Raw genomic sequence first — 14586 nt, 5'->3', positions numbered from 1 at the left:
ACGTGGGTTGTCAGTCAGTGATGTTCCCTGAGTCAAGTCCCCCGCCCCCCTCAAGGGGGTGGGCTCTGAGGAAACTGGTTTGTTTTTTCAGGCTTTTGTTCTCTGGCGGTTTTTATGTTTGTTCACTTTTTTTTTTTTTTCTCACCTTGACCACTTTTGATGGTTTTTGTAGTTTTAGAGGAAAACAAACTGCTCCCTGACCTCCCTCGCAGAGAGAAGCCTCAGTCTGGCTGCAGAGCCCAGATGCGTTCCCCGCTGGCCGCTGGCAGAGCAGGTTCCGAGTCGCGGTCCCTGGGGACGCAGGATCTTCTGCTTGTACCCAAACTACGGCAGCAGCGGCAGCGGTCTGGGAGCTCCGACCGCCAGAGAGGTTCCAAGCCGGGATCGCACACTGAGATTTTCCCGCTGGCCCGGCTGGGAGGGCCTGGTCTTGCTGGGCCTAAGAGTGCCCGGCTTGCGGGCACCAATTCCAGGGGCGTCTCAGGCACTGAGAACGGGGCGCAGGTCCGAAAGCGCCAGGCTGGGCTTTTGCGCACCTCTGTCGGGGGAGAGCTTGGGGCGCGCGGCTCAGGCTCTGAAACCATGGCGCGGGTCCGAGAGCGCCGGCCGGGCCTTTGTAACTCCCTCAGGGGAATATGAGGGTCGTGCGCGCGTATCTCAGGCTCTGTAGCAGGGCTCGCGCGTTCTGCCGCCCGGCTGGCTCCCAGCCCCTCACAGGAGCCAGAACCCACGCATTCTCGGGCGCTGGCGGCTTAGGGACCAAGACCTGGTTTCTCCGCTGCACTCTCTCTGCCTCAGCGCCAGGGGAGGCTGTCCTGGGACTGGGGACTTAAGCCCCTGTCCGTGGCCGCCCTGATTCCTACAGTTTCCCCCCCAGGATCCTTAGCTCTTTTGGAGTGCTTTCAACCAGTCTCCAAGTTAATGCTGGTCCCCAGACGCAGGGCACCCTCGCTCGGATTGGGGTATTACTTTCCAACCGGTCGCCTCTGGTGGCTCCCTCCCCCTGTTGTTTATCTTCTGGTTCTCACTCTGCTTTACCTGCCCACGGGCGTCTTCTGCCCCTATAGAGATCCAGGCGTGTATAATTCTGATCTCGGCTGATTTCATGGGTGCTCGTAGTTCTTTGGTAGGTGATCAGCTCACTTTAGGGTACAGGTTGAAAAGGCGCCTCCTCCTAGTTCCCCGCCATCTTGTCCCCCCCCCCTTTTTCTACTTTTCTAAGTTAAAAGTTTAGATTAAACTTTTCTGTTAAACTTTTCTCCATAGATTGAACTGTTCTGTGTACGCCTTCTGGACAAACACAGGCCTGAGTGTTCATTTCCTGAAGTTCCTTCGCTGTTATTACTGACAAATGCACACTGAGCTTGGGTCCGAGAATGTAAGAGACAAGCACAAGACAGTACTTGAAACAGTATTTCACAGTACTAGTTATATCATGCTCTCAATTCTTAAAATATATTCTGATACATTTCTGTGTAAGTACCAAAGGAGATCAGGATAGAAAAGTTGTGGAGGGGCCACACTTAGGGAGAGTCTTATGTGGAGGTGAGACTTGGCTAGAAATTAAAGTAAGAAAAGGTGAGTGTTTTACAAAGAAGGAATATTTTGAATAAAGACACGGGGGGAAATGTACATGTTGAAAGAAACATGAATACACCTTTTGGGCTGGAGTGAAAGGGACTATGTTGTAGGGAACAGGTGGGAAGATGAGTTTAAGTAAGAAAGTGCGAGAAGAGAGAGACCCTTCAATCTGGGGGCTTGGAGTTTGGGATTTCACAACCAGGAGGGGTGGTTTTGCATAGCACGCGGCCGTGCGTGTTTTCATCATCTGCTTCGAACTCTACTCAGACGGATAGTTTTCTCTGTTCGGTGACGCGGGAACTACAGCACTGGCCTCTCTAGAGGGCAAAAGATTATGAAAGATTTGAAAACCTTTGTGGAGGGAATGTTCTTCATCCAGGATCTCCTTTATCAAAAAACAAACAAACAAAAAAGTGCCATCTGGGTGCTGACAACCAGGGGAAGCACAATAGAAATGACAAATATATTTCCAACAAGAAAAGGGAGAGTTTTCACAGAATGGATTTGTTTAGCATTTTCCTGGTGTAAGTCAAGCCTCTAACCTCGCCACTTCCAGCAGAGCTGCCTTTGTTCCAATAATTCGGTCTTGGCTGTGATCTCAGAAGCACCACCAAGAGTTCTGGGAGTCCATTTCTGGACTAATGCATCTTATCTACTGATGAGGAACTTAATGAACACAAAGATTCATTTTTTATAAGCCAAACTTCTCTATGCACCACATCTGAGTAAGTTCCTGGAACATCTCAGTACTAAAACCCTAGAGGCATTTAATGGCACAATAATGGGAATCAGGTAATAGATTATAGAAATTAGCATCCTTGCTTAAGGGCTATACCATAAAATGTCAGTAGGCAGTGATACCAACATTATAATTCCAGGTCAACAATATTTTAAATGAAACCCTAGGTTAAAAAATTTTCATTTTTTAGCCCACACCTTTCCACTATTATCCAAACAAGGATATAGTTTTTATTATTAAAAAAAAATTTTAAGGATGCAATTTTTTAAAAGAAAGCTAGAAATAGTAGATTTATAAGTTAAAAGGAAATGAAGTGAAGATTCTTTTTTTTCCATTTCAAAGTGACAAGGATTTTCACTAGTCCCGGGGCAACAGTAGCAAATCAAATGATCAACATTTTACAGCCAGAGATTTTTATGGCTTTTTTTACATTCCACTGAGGTGAATGCATATTCATTTTCCTCATTCAAGTAGATGGTATGTTAGTCATTTTATTTTTTTAAAAGATTTTTATTTATTTATTTGACGGAGATCACAAGTAGGCAGAGAAGCAGGCAGAGAGAGGGGGAAGCAGCCTCCCTGCTGAGCAGAGAGCCCAATGCGGGACTCCATCCCAGGACCCTGGGATCGTGACCTGAGCCAAAGGCAGAGGCTTAACCCATTGAGCCCCCCAGGCACCCCCAAGCAGATGGTATTCTAGCCGTGCAGGAGCTGTCTCACTGGCCTTCTGGGACATTTCCCCCCAATATAGCCAAAGACTAGATTCATGTTACCCTAACTTAAAAGTGTTACTTCATGTTTAAATCAATAATTCTAGACAAAAATAATAGGGAGTAATGGCAGAAGAAGATATCAACATTTTTTATCAATTATTTTGAGTATTAATTTCCAAGGTAGAAGCACAGCAGAGCCACGGTATCACTGAAGGCCTCAGAAATTCCCTCTACCTCTAACTACAAACCCACAAATAAAAGAAACTTCAGATGAGTTAAAAGTATAAAATGACATAAAATTACTAGCTCCTCCTCTAAGATTTTATGACTGTAACAGACATCAAGTCTAATTTTAAAAAATGCATATTTAATCTTAGTTTCAGAGTCCTTAAGCCTTTGGCTCATATTTAGCACTAAATGTTAAACCAGAGATAGTTTCTATATGATCTGAAGGACTTCCATTTTAAAAGGAAGTAAAAGAGGTGACATTGAAAGTCTAGATTTTTATAGCTTGGTTTTGTTAATTAAAAAGTGTCATTCTCATAATTCTCCCATAATTTAAGGTTTCAATGTAATGTCCCCATTCACTGCAAGACATTATTTTAGAATTCCCAGGATCAAAGATTCAGTAAGACCTTTCCTTGGTGCCAAGACCATTCATTCATTCATTCATTCAAGAGAAATTGCTCGATTTTTTAATATAATCACCATGGCTGCCTATTTTACTAAACTTCCTGGGTAGGTTTTGAAGACTTGGGGTGCCTGTTTGGTACCCACAGATCCTGTCTCCCCAGTGTGTTGTGTGTGTCAACGACATGTGGGCATCCAGAATGCCAAGCGGTAAACATAACTCAAAGATGTCACCAGTGCAAGTCATTCAGTAAAGTGGAGTTTTGACCCAGCAATATAAATAAGTGAAACATTTATCCAGAGTATTTTAGTCACTCTGACTCATTGTGCAATCAGGCCGTTTATGAATTACTGTTCCCAAGATCTGACACTCTTGTTGAAGAAGGCTGAAAAATTTTCCATGATGCCAAGATGAATGATTCAAGAAGGTGGTATTTAATTTTTGCATATAATTGACATTTTTATCCCAAACCCACTTCAAGGCAATATTTGCACTTTATGTTAAATGTGACTCCAGTATCTCCGGATATTGAATATTGCTCTTCACTCCGCGGAACTGGCATCCTCACATGGATTAACAGCACCAGAGTCCTGAGAGCTCTCCTTCAGTGCTGGCGTCACCCATGTCATCTACAAGAGTGAAAGAAACAGCTCGATACAGCAAAGCATTTTCCCTTTTGTGCATAAGATCTTTTAAAGCTTTCAAAGGACGAGGGTCCCGAGAGAGAGTTTTCTCTTTCTGCCTTTGGTGTAGAAGTCATCAGACCCTGATTTAGATGCTTAGTGTGACCACCTACCAGTTTCTTAAGTTCCATGAGAGTTTTGCTGTTGGCTGGTTAGTGGCTTAAAGTAAAGATTCTAAGGCCACAAGGTACAAAAGTGGGGGTAGTGGGTCCACGAGGACCATAAGGCAGAGGGTCTGTGGAGAGCACTGTGGGCAGAAGGAATTGAATGTCTGGAGAGACAGGACAGAGGAGGAAGCGCTCAGTTGATGGTTTGAAATTTGAGTAGTAAGAGTTTAGAATCTGAAGGGACTGAGCGCTTATGCTAGCACTTGGAGTCGTTGGCCGGTTTCAGGTTGTGAAACTGTTTTGTTTTGTTTTCTGAGTCCGGAGCAATGTTGAGAAAACACCAGCGGCAGGATACACTGTCCTCCAGGGGATGGACAGTGGGGTCCCGCTTCTGTCTGGATTTGTCACAGGTGTATCTGCTTTTCCTGTCTAAGCTGGAGTCCTGCAACACAAGTGTTGAACAGCAGCATCTTCGACTGTTTTTCATGTTTAAGAAACGGCACACGACAAAGAGGAAGTAACGTCATTGAGGGGATTGCACAGAATGTTCTCCGGTCTTTCAAGTTCTTAATTTCTGATTCTGATTTTCCGAACTATTCAGTTAATTTTCAGTTGACCTGACTATCATAGTCTGGATTTTGAAATTTCCCTCAAGTGTACTTTTGTGTTATGTGTGATGGATTCACAGCGCAGCTCTGGCATGCTTGCAGGGGCCTCCAAGAAACTGCAGGCAGCTTCAGAATGATTTGTTTTGTTTCATTTTGTTTTCCAAACTAGCCCAAGTGTGACCCAGTGAAGGTAGGTCATTTCCATCAACATTTCCATCTGTGTGAGAGGAGTCGTTGGTCCCGGGGGGGGGGGGGGGGGGGGTTAAGTACCTGCACTGAAGAAAACACCATGGTCACCGCCACTAATTAGCTCCCTTGGTGGTGAGTTCATCGCACGGGCAAGGATTGGGAGTCCGCGAACACTGGTCTCCCTGCGCTTGCAGACGGAGGGGGCGTCAGCCGAAATGCTGTGGCTGAGGAGGTGTAAGCAGTGTGGCCGGAACAGGACAGGTGGTTCGGAATCCTCGCGGGGGGAGGGCTTGCTTTCTGCAATTATTGGATCGGACTGCGCTCTTTTTCTTTTTTTTTTTTTTTAAGATTTATTTATTTGAGAGAGAGAGCGCGCATGAGTTGGGAGAGAGGGAGAAGCAGGCTCCCTGCTGAGGGGAGGGCAGGGCCGCATCCCAGGACCCGTGGATCATGATCCGAGCCCAAGGCAGATGCTTAACTGACTGAGCCCCCCAGGCGCCCCCCAACTTCACTCATTTTGAACAGCTTGTGTGTGTGTTTTAGGAGTCTTTAGTGGACACGCGGGAAGCGCGTGTTCGGCGTGAGGGACCCCAGACCTCCGCTGAGCTCCTCCGTGACTTCCGCACTCGGCCGGGCCGACGGAGCAGCCGACGAAGCACGGCGTGTGCGGTCCAGGTTAGAGTCCCAGCTCGTGCCCCGATGCCGCTCCGTCGCCAGCTGTGGGACCCGCGCTCCGGCTGCCCGACTGTGCCCTGCAGGTGGCAGGCCCAGGTCCGGGGGAAGCACGAGGGTTAAAGGCGGTGGTGAGTGCGAAGCATTTGGAATAGCGCTGTTGCTGCTGCGTCGCTGTCCTGCTTATTCCTGTGACTTGTGTCTGCGAAGAATTTGGCTGCTAGGAACAGAAATGCCAAAAGTAGCACAGATTAGAAGTTTTCTTACTGGTGAACAAGGAGCAAGGTCTCCGGTGTAACACAGTGACTCTTCCTGCTGAAAAGGAAGCTGCGAAGGCAGCTGTCTTGGCGCATTCAGGCTGCTGTGAACAGCACCATCGACCGCGTGGCTTGTAGCCCCCAGAAATCGGTTTCCCAGAGTTCTAGAGGCTAGACATAGGCTAGACAGTGCAAGGTCAAGGCGCTGGCAGATTTAGTGACAGGCTTTGGTTCCGCAGCTCAGGTCTTCAGCCTGACAGTCATCTTGGCCCTTAGCTCCAAAGTGGCTGCTCTGCCCTAGCCTTCTTCCGGACAGAGGCAACCCCAGGGCAAAGGGCAAAAGACACCGCGGGCTGAGTGTGCCTGCTTTTAGTGAGCTTTCCAGGAGCCCTACCCAGCAACTTCTCTTACACCACACTGGTCTGGAAAGAGTCACAGGCCTCCCCTCCCCCCACGTGTAATAAAGGCTCTGCACTTTGCTTCCCCCAATGAATCAAAATTCTCCTTATGAAGGGGAAAGAAAAGAGTATCCGTCTCTCCCACATTCTTTTCAGTGTTGCTGTCTTTTCTGTCGTTATAAATATTATCGTGAAACAACACCGTCTTTCTCTCCTGTAAGATTTCCAAAGACAAAATCCATAACTCTTGGGTTTGTCTACATGAATCTTGAAAATAGCGCCAGGGGGGTAGGCCAACAATCAGGAACCAGTATTTTAATGGGTTGAGTTCTGGTTGAGCCTTTGACTATACTATTCTGTTCTGAGTCATTTACGAGAACATGAAACGTGAGTGAAATGATCTAGACTTTAGATGGGCCCGAGGCCGAGGTACACCCCTCGACAGAAGGCTGTAAATTAAAGCCAAACTATTCTAAATGAAATCTTTAAACTAATAAGGCTTTAGATAACTCACTGTTTTGTGTTATTCCAAAAACTCAAATGACTTGTAGGATTTAAGGGCCAGCGGTACTCTTGTTTGAAAATAAGTTAGGATTCAGTTTTGATAGGAAGAGCCTTTGTCTGAAACGTGGCTCTGGCATACTTGCCTCTTTCTGGAAGCTCTGTTCACTTTCCCTTTTTAAGAGGAATCTGGCCACTCACTTCTTACCAAATCACTTCTTACCTCCTGAAATCCTCTCTGAATTTCAAGAGGTCGTGGTCCTGGCTGGCCGAGGCGCGGGGCCCTCTCCGTTCTGTTCCTGAATGTCAGCATTTGGGGTGCTCTGTCAGCCTGATGGCAGAGGGCCACGGTGGAGCCTGTGTGGGAAGCCACTTGGTCACTCTGTGGCCGGCTTGGATAAAGAGTGGGTGGGAAGGGTGTGAAAAGAGAAACTGAAACCACCGGTGTCTCCACAGAGCAAGTGTCCTACTGTCTCTGTGAACGACTTAGGAGTGTAGGAAGAAGGAAGAGGGACGCACCTTGCCCTGCAGGACTTACGGGTGTGAAAGAAAGTGGTGAAGCTCTTTCTCTGCTCTTGAGTGGTGGAAACCAAGAACAACCAGAATCTTGGCAGAATCTTGCATTTAGTGAGTGTATCGTTGGGCTCTATGAAAGCCCAGCCGGCCCTGAGATGGGAGGTCGCACTGTGGGGAAGAGGAGCCCACCGAGGTTGGGACTGGGGCATGGCTGGTACTCACGGAAGCCGCGGGACAGTGGTGGCGGATGGAGCCTCCCGTCTTCCTCGAGTCGCGGGCAGCGCGTCTCGTCCCCTTCTGCCCCCGTCACCCCGCAGGAGCACCGGCCGCCTACACTCGGCCGCGGCCCCGGCTCCCATTCTCCGGGCACTGTGCGGCAGACGCTTTATGTAATAAGAAGCTTAAAATTTCACGCGAATGTACTTACTTGGGATACATTTTTGCTAGTAACGGTCAAAAATGTTTATAGAAAAATAGGGCAATTGCCTCTTGTAACACTGCTATCAAGGTTTAAGAATATTTCTTCAACATCACCAGCTTGCCCTTCAAAGAGATTATGAAAATATAACTCTAAACATTTGAACCTTCAAGTCTTTGGATATAAGGAAGTCATTCTTTTCCTTAAACTTAAATTAGCTCAACATTTGCTCTTTCGGTTTCTTTCCAGATTTAAGTGAAAAAGTCCACTCCTACTGTTCCCTCATTATCTAACAAATTCTGATTATACATTCTCTCAGCTTTGATCTGATCTGAGAGCAGTTTTTACTTTTCTTACATGTCTTTATCAAAGCAATGTCCTATCTTCTAAGTAATTTTAGTTGCTAGTTTCTAAGTCCGTGATTTCATCTTGGAGCTTTTCTAACGGAAATATGTATGAAGTATAGCAGCAGCAAGAACTTCCCGAGAAGCAGATACCCCGTGGTGTTTCTGAAAAGCTTCCGTAATTCCTTGGTTTCACTTCCAGTATCCCGTGTGAGGTCTGTCCACAGTGACGGCAGCTCAGACAACTGCCCCGTAGGCCCAAGTCCGTAGGGATCTGAGAGAACATATCTGACGATAGTGTTTCTAGAACTCATTCGGTGAGCCTGCTTGACTTCTTTCTTGTGAACACGCAAGCTGCCCTGGGGAAGCGGACGGCCTGCATTTTACCCACGTCCCCCATTCGCGGTGTGAGGCCCGTTGCCCATCTCCTCGGCCCGCCCCATCCATGTGGGGGCCTGCAGTGTACCGCCTACACCAGCGAAAGCCCAGGTTACTGGGAGGTTTCAGCCTCTCCTTCAGGTCACTTAGGACAGCCTCAGATGGGCTTGGTCCCAGCCCTGGTCTCTAGGGCACCTGCTTTCACTAACTCTGTCTAAGGCGGCGGTTTGCAACCCTACTGAACCCGAGAAGCGCCCGGGAGCCGCGTGAAAATGAACGTTGAGGGTCCTCTCAAGACCAGACGAGGCGGCTCTCCTAACATAGGGTCCAAGTGTGTAGTTGTTTCTGAAGCTCCAAAGGGTGCTTCTGACGTGGGCAGACGAACATCACTCATCTCAAGAAGGCATCGTCATGTTTACATTTTCTTTCTTTATTTGAAGCCTTTTTTTTTTTTTTTTTTAACAAAAATTGAGAATGGGATCTCTTCTCTGTCAAAAGCCTCTTCTGTGGGGAGTCAGCGAACATGAATTTTGAGTGTGATGTGTCAAGTTCAGCTGAGAGCTCTCCCCCCGCTTGCCTGGCGCTCTGGCAGAGGTGGCCCAGCTCTGCGCTGCTCCCCGGCTTCCCGCCAGCCCAGGCCGCCCTGTGAAAGCTGACGACGCGTGCGTGTGTGCAGCTCGTCCTTCCGTACGTGTTCATCCTAATGACGTAGGTTTTCTTTTCCCCACTTTTCTACCAGGAAACAGGCTCACAGAGTTCAACATACTTGTCTAGGGCACTAGGACATGGTAGCTAGAATCAAGTTCGGTTCTTTCCAAGTCCAGATTCAGCTACTCTCACTCTTCACCCAAAGCTTAGCTTTTCCTGTGCCCCAAGGTACCGATTGTGCCCTCTTCTCCTCTCACCTTGTGCACCTGTGGGACTCTTTTTTTTTTTTTAAGATTTTATTTATTTATTTGACAAAGAGATCACAAGTAGGCAGAGAGGCAGGCAGAGAGAAAGGAGGGGAAGCAGACTCCCCACGGAGCGGGGAGCCCGATGCAGGACTCGACCCCAGGACCCTGAGATCATGACCTGAGCCGAAGGCAGAGGCTTCACCCACTGAGCCCCCCAGACACCCCACCTGTGGGCCTCTTCGTATCATGATACTGTGTTTGCCCATAAGTGATGGACAGAAACCCCTTGTATTTCTCAACACTTCGGTGTCTGTCTCCTACAGATCTAGAACAGTGATCTGTATTCCATCACCGCAGAATGATGACGAGACCCAGGGAATTAAGACATTGCTACTGTCTATGTACAGACCTGAAAATCTCACCAGTTTCACCCATCAGTGTCTTTTGCAGCAAGAGAAGAAAACGTTTCTGGTCTGGATCCAGTTAAGGATAACATGTTGCATTTGGTTCTCGTGTGCCTTTACTGTCCTTATTTGCAGAGCTCTTCCGTCTGCTTCAGTCATTCATGACCTGATTAATTATGTAGGTTCTCCCCTGGTGGGCAGGAGTGGTCTGAGCAGTTTGGCTCTCACGGAATGGCGCGTTGCTCAGAAACCCACGGCTTCCTTGCCACACGGCAGGCGAGGCCACAGCCTTGCGAGCATTGGAGAAACAGGAATAATGATATTTGCTATGGAGTTCTTACTGTGTGCTAGCGCTCTGAGGCTTTCCTTGTTTTTTAAAAATTAACGTATAATGTATTATTAGCCCCAGGGGTACAGGTCTGTGAATCATCAGGCTTACACACTTCACAGCACTCACCACAGCACATACCCTCCCCAATGTCCATCACCCAGACACCCTCTCCCTACCCCCCACCCCCAGCAACCCTCAGCTTGTTTCCGGAGATTAAGAGTCTCTTATGGCTCGTCTCTTGTTATGGTTGTCCTCTCATGCTTCCATCTTGTTTCATTTGTTTCCCTCCCTGCCCCCCAAAACCCTCTGTTCTGTCTCTCAGACTCCTCATCTCAGGGAGATCATATAATAATTATCTTTCTCTGATTGACTTATTTTGCTCAGCATGATACCCTCTAGTTCCATCCACGTCGTTGCAAATGGCAAGATTTCATTTCTTTTGATGGCTGCGTAGTATTCCATTGTGTACATACACTGCGTCTTTTTTATCCATTCATCTGTTGATGGACAACTAGACTGTTACCATAGTTTGGCTATTGTGGACGTTGCTGCTATAAACATTGGGGTGCACGTGCCCCTTCGGATCACTACATTTGTTATCTTTAGGGTAAATACCCAGTCGTGTGATTGCTGGGCCATAGGGTAGCTCTATTTTCAACTTTTTGAGGAACATCCATGCTGTGTTCCAGAGTGGTTGCACCAGCTTGCATTCCCACCAACAGTGTAGGAGGGTTCCCCTTTCTCCGCATCCTCGCCAGCATCTGTCGTTTCTGGACTTGTTAATTTTAGCCACTCTGACTGGTGTGAAGTGGGATCTCACTGTGGTTTTGATTTGTATTTTCACAACAACCCTGTGTAATAAGTATTATTAGGTTATAGATATGGAATCTGAGAAACAGCTGTGATGGGATTTCCTCAAGGTCATCCAGCCTAGAAATGGCCAGGCCAGGGTTCAGACTCTAACAAGCAGACTCCACCCCTTGTGGGAGCCTTACCCAGCCCAGGCACACCCCTGGGCACCAGACAGAGCTATGTGCCCTCACGCAAAGAGTTAGCTGTAAATGCTGACACTGTGGTTCATCCAACCAGAAAAGGAGATTAATTTCTAGTCTGTAAAGTCAGTTGTAAGGATTACGCACGATAAACTGTTAAAGCACATGTCACAAGGACTCCATTTTGGGAGGAAAACGGGAAATTTACAATGTAAAGATTGAACAGCTATCCGCAGCTCATATTCCTTCATGCTAGCTCTCAGAATGCACTTTTTTAATCATTGGAAGTAGGTAGGAAAAGGGAAAAGAAGTGACAAATGTCTGTTCATATTTTTAGAGTTTTTGAGGGGTTGAGGAGTGACTAGGTACAACCAAAACCACCTTCAAAGCAGTAGAGTCCAGATAATGAGTCATGAAGCCCAATTTTAGAATGAACTTCTAGAAAGGACTCTTGTGTCTTCAGTTATATTAGAAAAGAAAAATAAAGGTATATATTTCCAGTAAAGAGAAAGGTCAGTGCTACTCTATGATGGGTTAAGGAAGAATTACACTTCAGCTTTAAAGAAAGACTTGCTCTCCTTAGTGGCCAACAGGCAGTAAGAAAATCACATGGGCTTTAAAGAGAGCTCTGAGCACACTAGGTTTACAGAATTCCTGAAATATACAACCATGGTAGTGGGAAATTTTCATTTTGTCTTAAAACATTTCACACGTGGCCTCTGCCCCTGTGGAGAAAGAAGGTAAAGCTGCGTGAGGAGGGACTCTGATGACTTAGTTCGTGTCACGGCTGCATCTGAGCCCAAGGCCTTCCTGGGCTCCGTGGCTGCCCTAGGAGGCAGGGGTAGCCGCCTTTCTCAGAAGGCTGGATCTGCCCTCTGAACCCAGCCTTCAGCTACCGCCTCCTTCCCCACAGGGGCCCACTTCCCCGGGCTCTGTTTGGGAAGCAGAAGATAGGTGGTGACTTGGAGAGAAAAACTGGAAAGGGAGGAGGATCCCAGCCGCAGTTCAGGCAGGGTCGAGTCTCCTGTGTGTGGCCTCTGCGTGGCCTCTGCTCCTCCTCACCCCTGCCCCAGGACTTCGGCTCGCAGTCCTGGCCTTTCTCCCTCTCCAGGCGAGCCTTCCAGACCCCCTCTTCCGTGGCCTCCCCGGCACCTCCCCGACCCGCCCGCTCTCACCAGAGGTCTGTCCATTGATTGTTTTCAAAGCAGCCCTTTCTGCCAGTTTCTTCTCAGCCAGTAGGAAAACCATGCAGGAGTGGCCCCAGCGTAGCAGCCCGTGGCTAGAAACAGAGCGGGTTCAGAACGGAATGCAGGGCCCCTTGTTCAAAAACTATTAAGAGGGGCACCTGGGTGGCTCAGTTTGTTAAATGTCTGCCTTCGGCTCAGGTCATGATCCCAAAGTCCTGGGATTGAGCTTGCGCTGGGCTCCCTGCTCAGCGGGGAATCTGCTTCTCCCTCTGCCCCTCACCTCACTTGTGCCTTCTCTCTCTCACTCTCTCTCTAATAAATAAAATCTAAAAAAAAAAAAAAGTTAACAACAACAAAAATCTATTAAGAATCTCAAGAGGGAGACAGTGGAAAGAACATGAAACCAGGCATGGCCCTTCCAGCACGTGGCCCTGTGCAGTGGCCCAGGTCGCACACCTGCAAACCCATCTCTGGAGAGAAGGGGCTGAAGTGAGTAGAGAGTTTTCTGTTGATCTGGATGGTATATTTGAAAATCAGCATATACATCAGTCAAATTCAGATTGACTGGATTTTATCTGAAAACCTGCCTCATGGTGGCCATGGTGCAAATGTTCTGATTTGGTGCCTGAGCTCCATGCCGTGGGGAAGATGAATTCTGTAAGTGTTCAAACATATCTGCACTCCTACGTAAAAGGAAAAAAAATAACTCCACAGGTATTTTGGATGCCAGCCAACCTTAAGAACCACTGGAGAACACGTGGCTGCACTTTCCCCCAAAACACCTGACTCAGTTGTCCATGAAGAGCCTGGGCCTCTGTAGCAGACTCGGATAGAAAGCTGAAGGAAGTAACCGTGCAAAGGGATTTCAGACTAGCTCCATGTTCTAGAAGTTCCGTGGAGGCAGTGCGGGATAGGACTAGAATCACTAGCCTTGAGACCCACTTATGCTACGCACTATTCAGGGCAAAAATGGTCCCCTGGAAGCAATTTTAGAAGATTTATATTTATTTGAATTCCATTGCTAGAGAGTTTTCTGTCATGGAGATGCACGGTCATGGGCAATTGCAGAGTCCGCTCCGGAGGAGATGGAGAGCCAAGAGGCTTCGTGTTGTAGGTAAAGACTCAGATTCTGGTCCTGCAGACTCGGCACGTGCTCCGGCTCCCTGCCCGCGGGAGTGGCAGCCTCTGGCCCTCAGGATCCCGATCCGTGTGCCGGGGGAGGGGGGGTTCACGGCGCTGTGGCGAGAGGCGAGGCTTGTGCACGCATCAGACCATGCTGTGAAGGACTGAGCCCGTGAGCGCGTCTGTGCCTAACTCGGAGGGGGAGGGGGAGAATGGAGCCTCGGGCTGATGTCACCGGACGCATCTGCACCGCCGTCCTGCAGGCCGCTGGAGTCGCTGTCCCTTCGTGGGCATGAACCGCGGCTCGTCCTCATTGTTAGCCCGTTTGGGTGTCGATGGCTTGTGTCGTCCTGGCGTTTACTGTTTCCACTTGCACCTTAGCACACGGGAGCAGCTAGACGGGGGTGCGCGCGTGTCCCCCGTCCCGGGATTTGAGATTTCCGAGGCCCGGGGCTCATGCGTCCCTCCTGGACGGGTGCGCTTGGTGCGTCAGTGACAGGGACGGTCGCAGGCGGAGGGGAAGGAAATCGAGTATCGAGAAGAGAACAGGGCCGGCCGCTTAAGACACTCAGGAATGGGAAGACAGTGTTACAGAGCAGGGACCGCGTCCTGCTGGGCCCCTCCCTGGGGTCCGCACAGCTCGGTCCCCGCTGGGCGCAGAAGCAGCTCCAGGCAAACTGCGAATGGCAGGAGAGAAGGGGCGGCTCTAGGCAAAGCCTCCTGCAGGCCTGGGCTTCTCAGGTCGCGCTCCCTGTGGTAGAACCCGGCGTGCCCGTCAGCCTTATCAGTGCCCTTGCTCCAGGCAGGGTCACCCGACCCTGCCACCCTGGCTGTTGTGGAACCGCTGCCCCTTACGCAAGGCCCGGCTCCTCCTCCCGTTCCCAGCGATGGCCCCACGCGGCTCCAAGGCCTCCCAGTT

The 14586-nt window shown here is 48.8% G+C and overlaps 2 protein-coding genes across 4 annotated transcripts in view; one reads left to right on the top strand and one right to left on the bottom strand.

Annotated features, from left to right (window-relative positions):
* Positions 1 to 14586, top strand: part of NME7 (NME/NM23 family member 7) — a 279199-nt gene that overhangs the window by 261343 nt on the left and 3270 nt on the right. The window lies entirely within an intron of this gene.
* Positions 5531 to 8131, bottom strand: LOC309849829 (uncharacterized protein). Its single transcript, XM_082702830.1, has 3 exons — positions 7818 to 8131; positions 7303 to 7471; positions 5531 to 6143 (listed from the first exon to the last, which is right to left on the bottom strand). Exons 1-3 carry the CDS (start codon positions 7952 to 7954, stop codon positions 5928 to 5930), a joined length of 522 nt encoding a protein of 173 aa, XP_082558956.1. The 5' UTR covers positions 7955 to 8131; the 3' UTR covers positions 5531 to 5927.

Source organism: Mustela nivalis (genome assembly GCF_964662115.1).
Source record: "Mustela nivalis genome assembly, chromosome: 16".
In the NCBI taxonomy this organism is placed as follows: domain Eukaryota; kingdom Metazoa; phylum Chordata; class Mammalia; order Carnivora; family Mustelidae; genus Mustela; species Mustela nivalis.
This window is presented reverse-complemented; position numbering and strand designations above follow the sequence as displayed.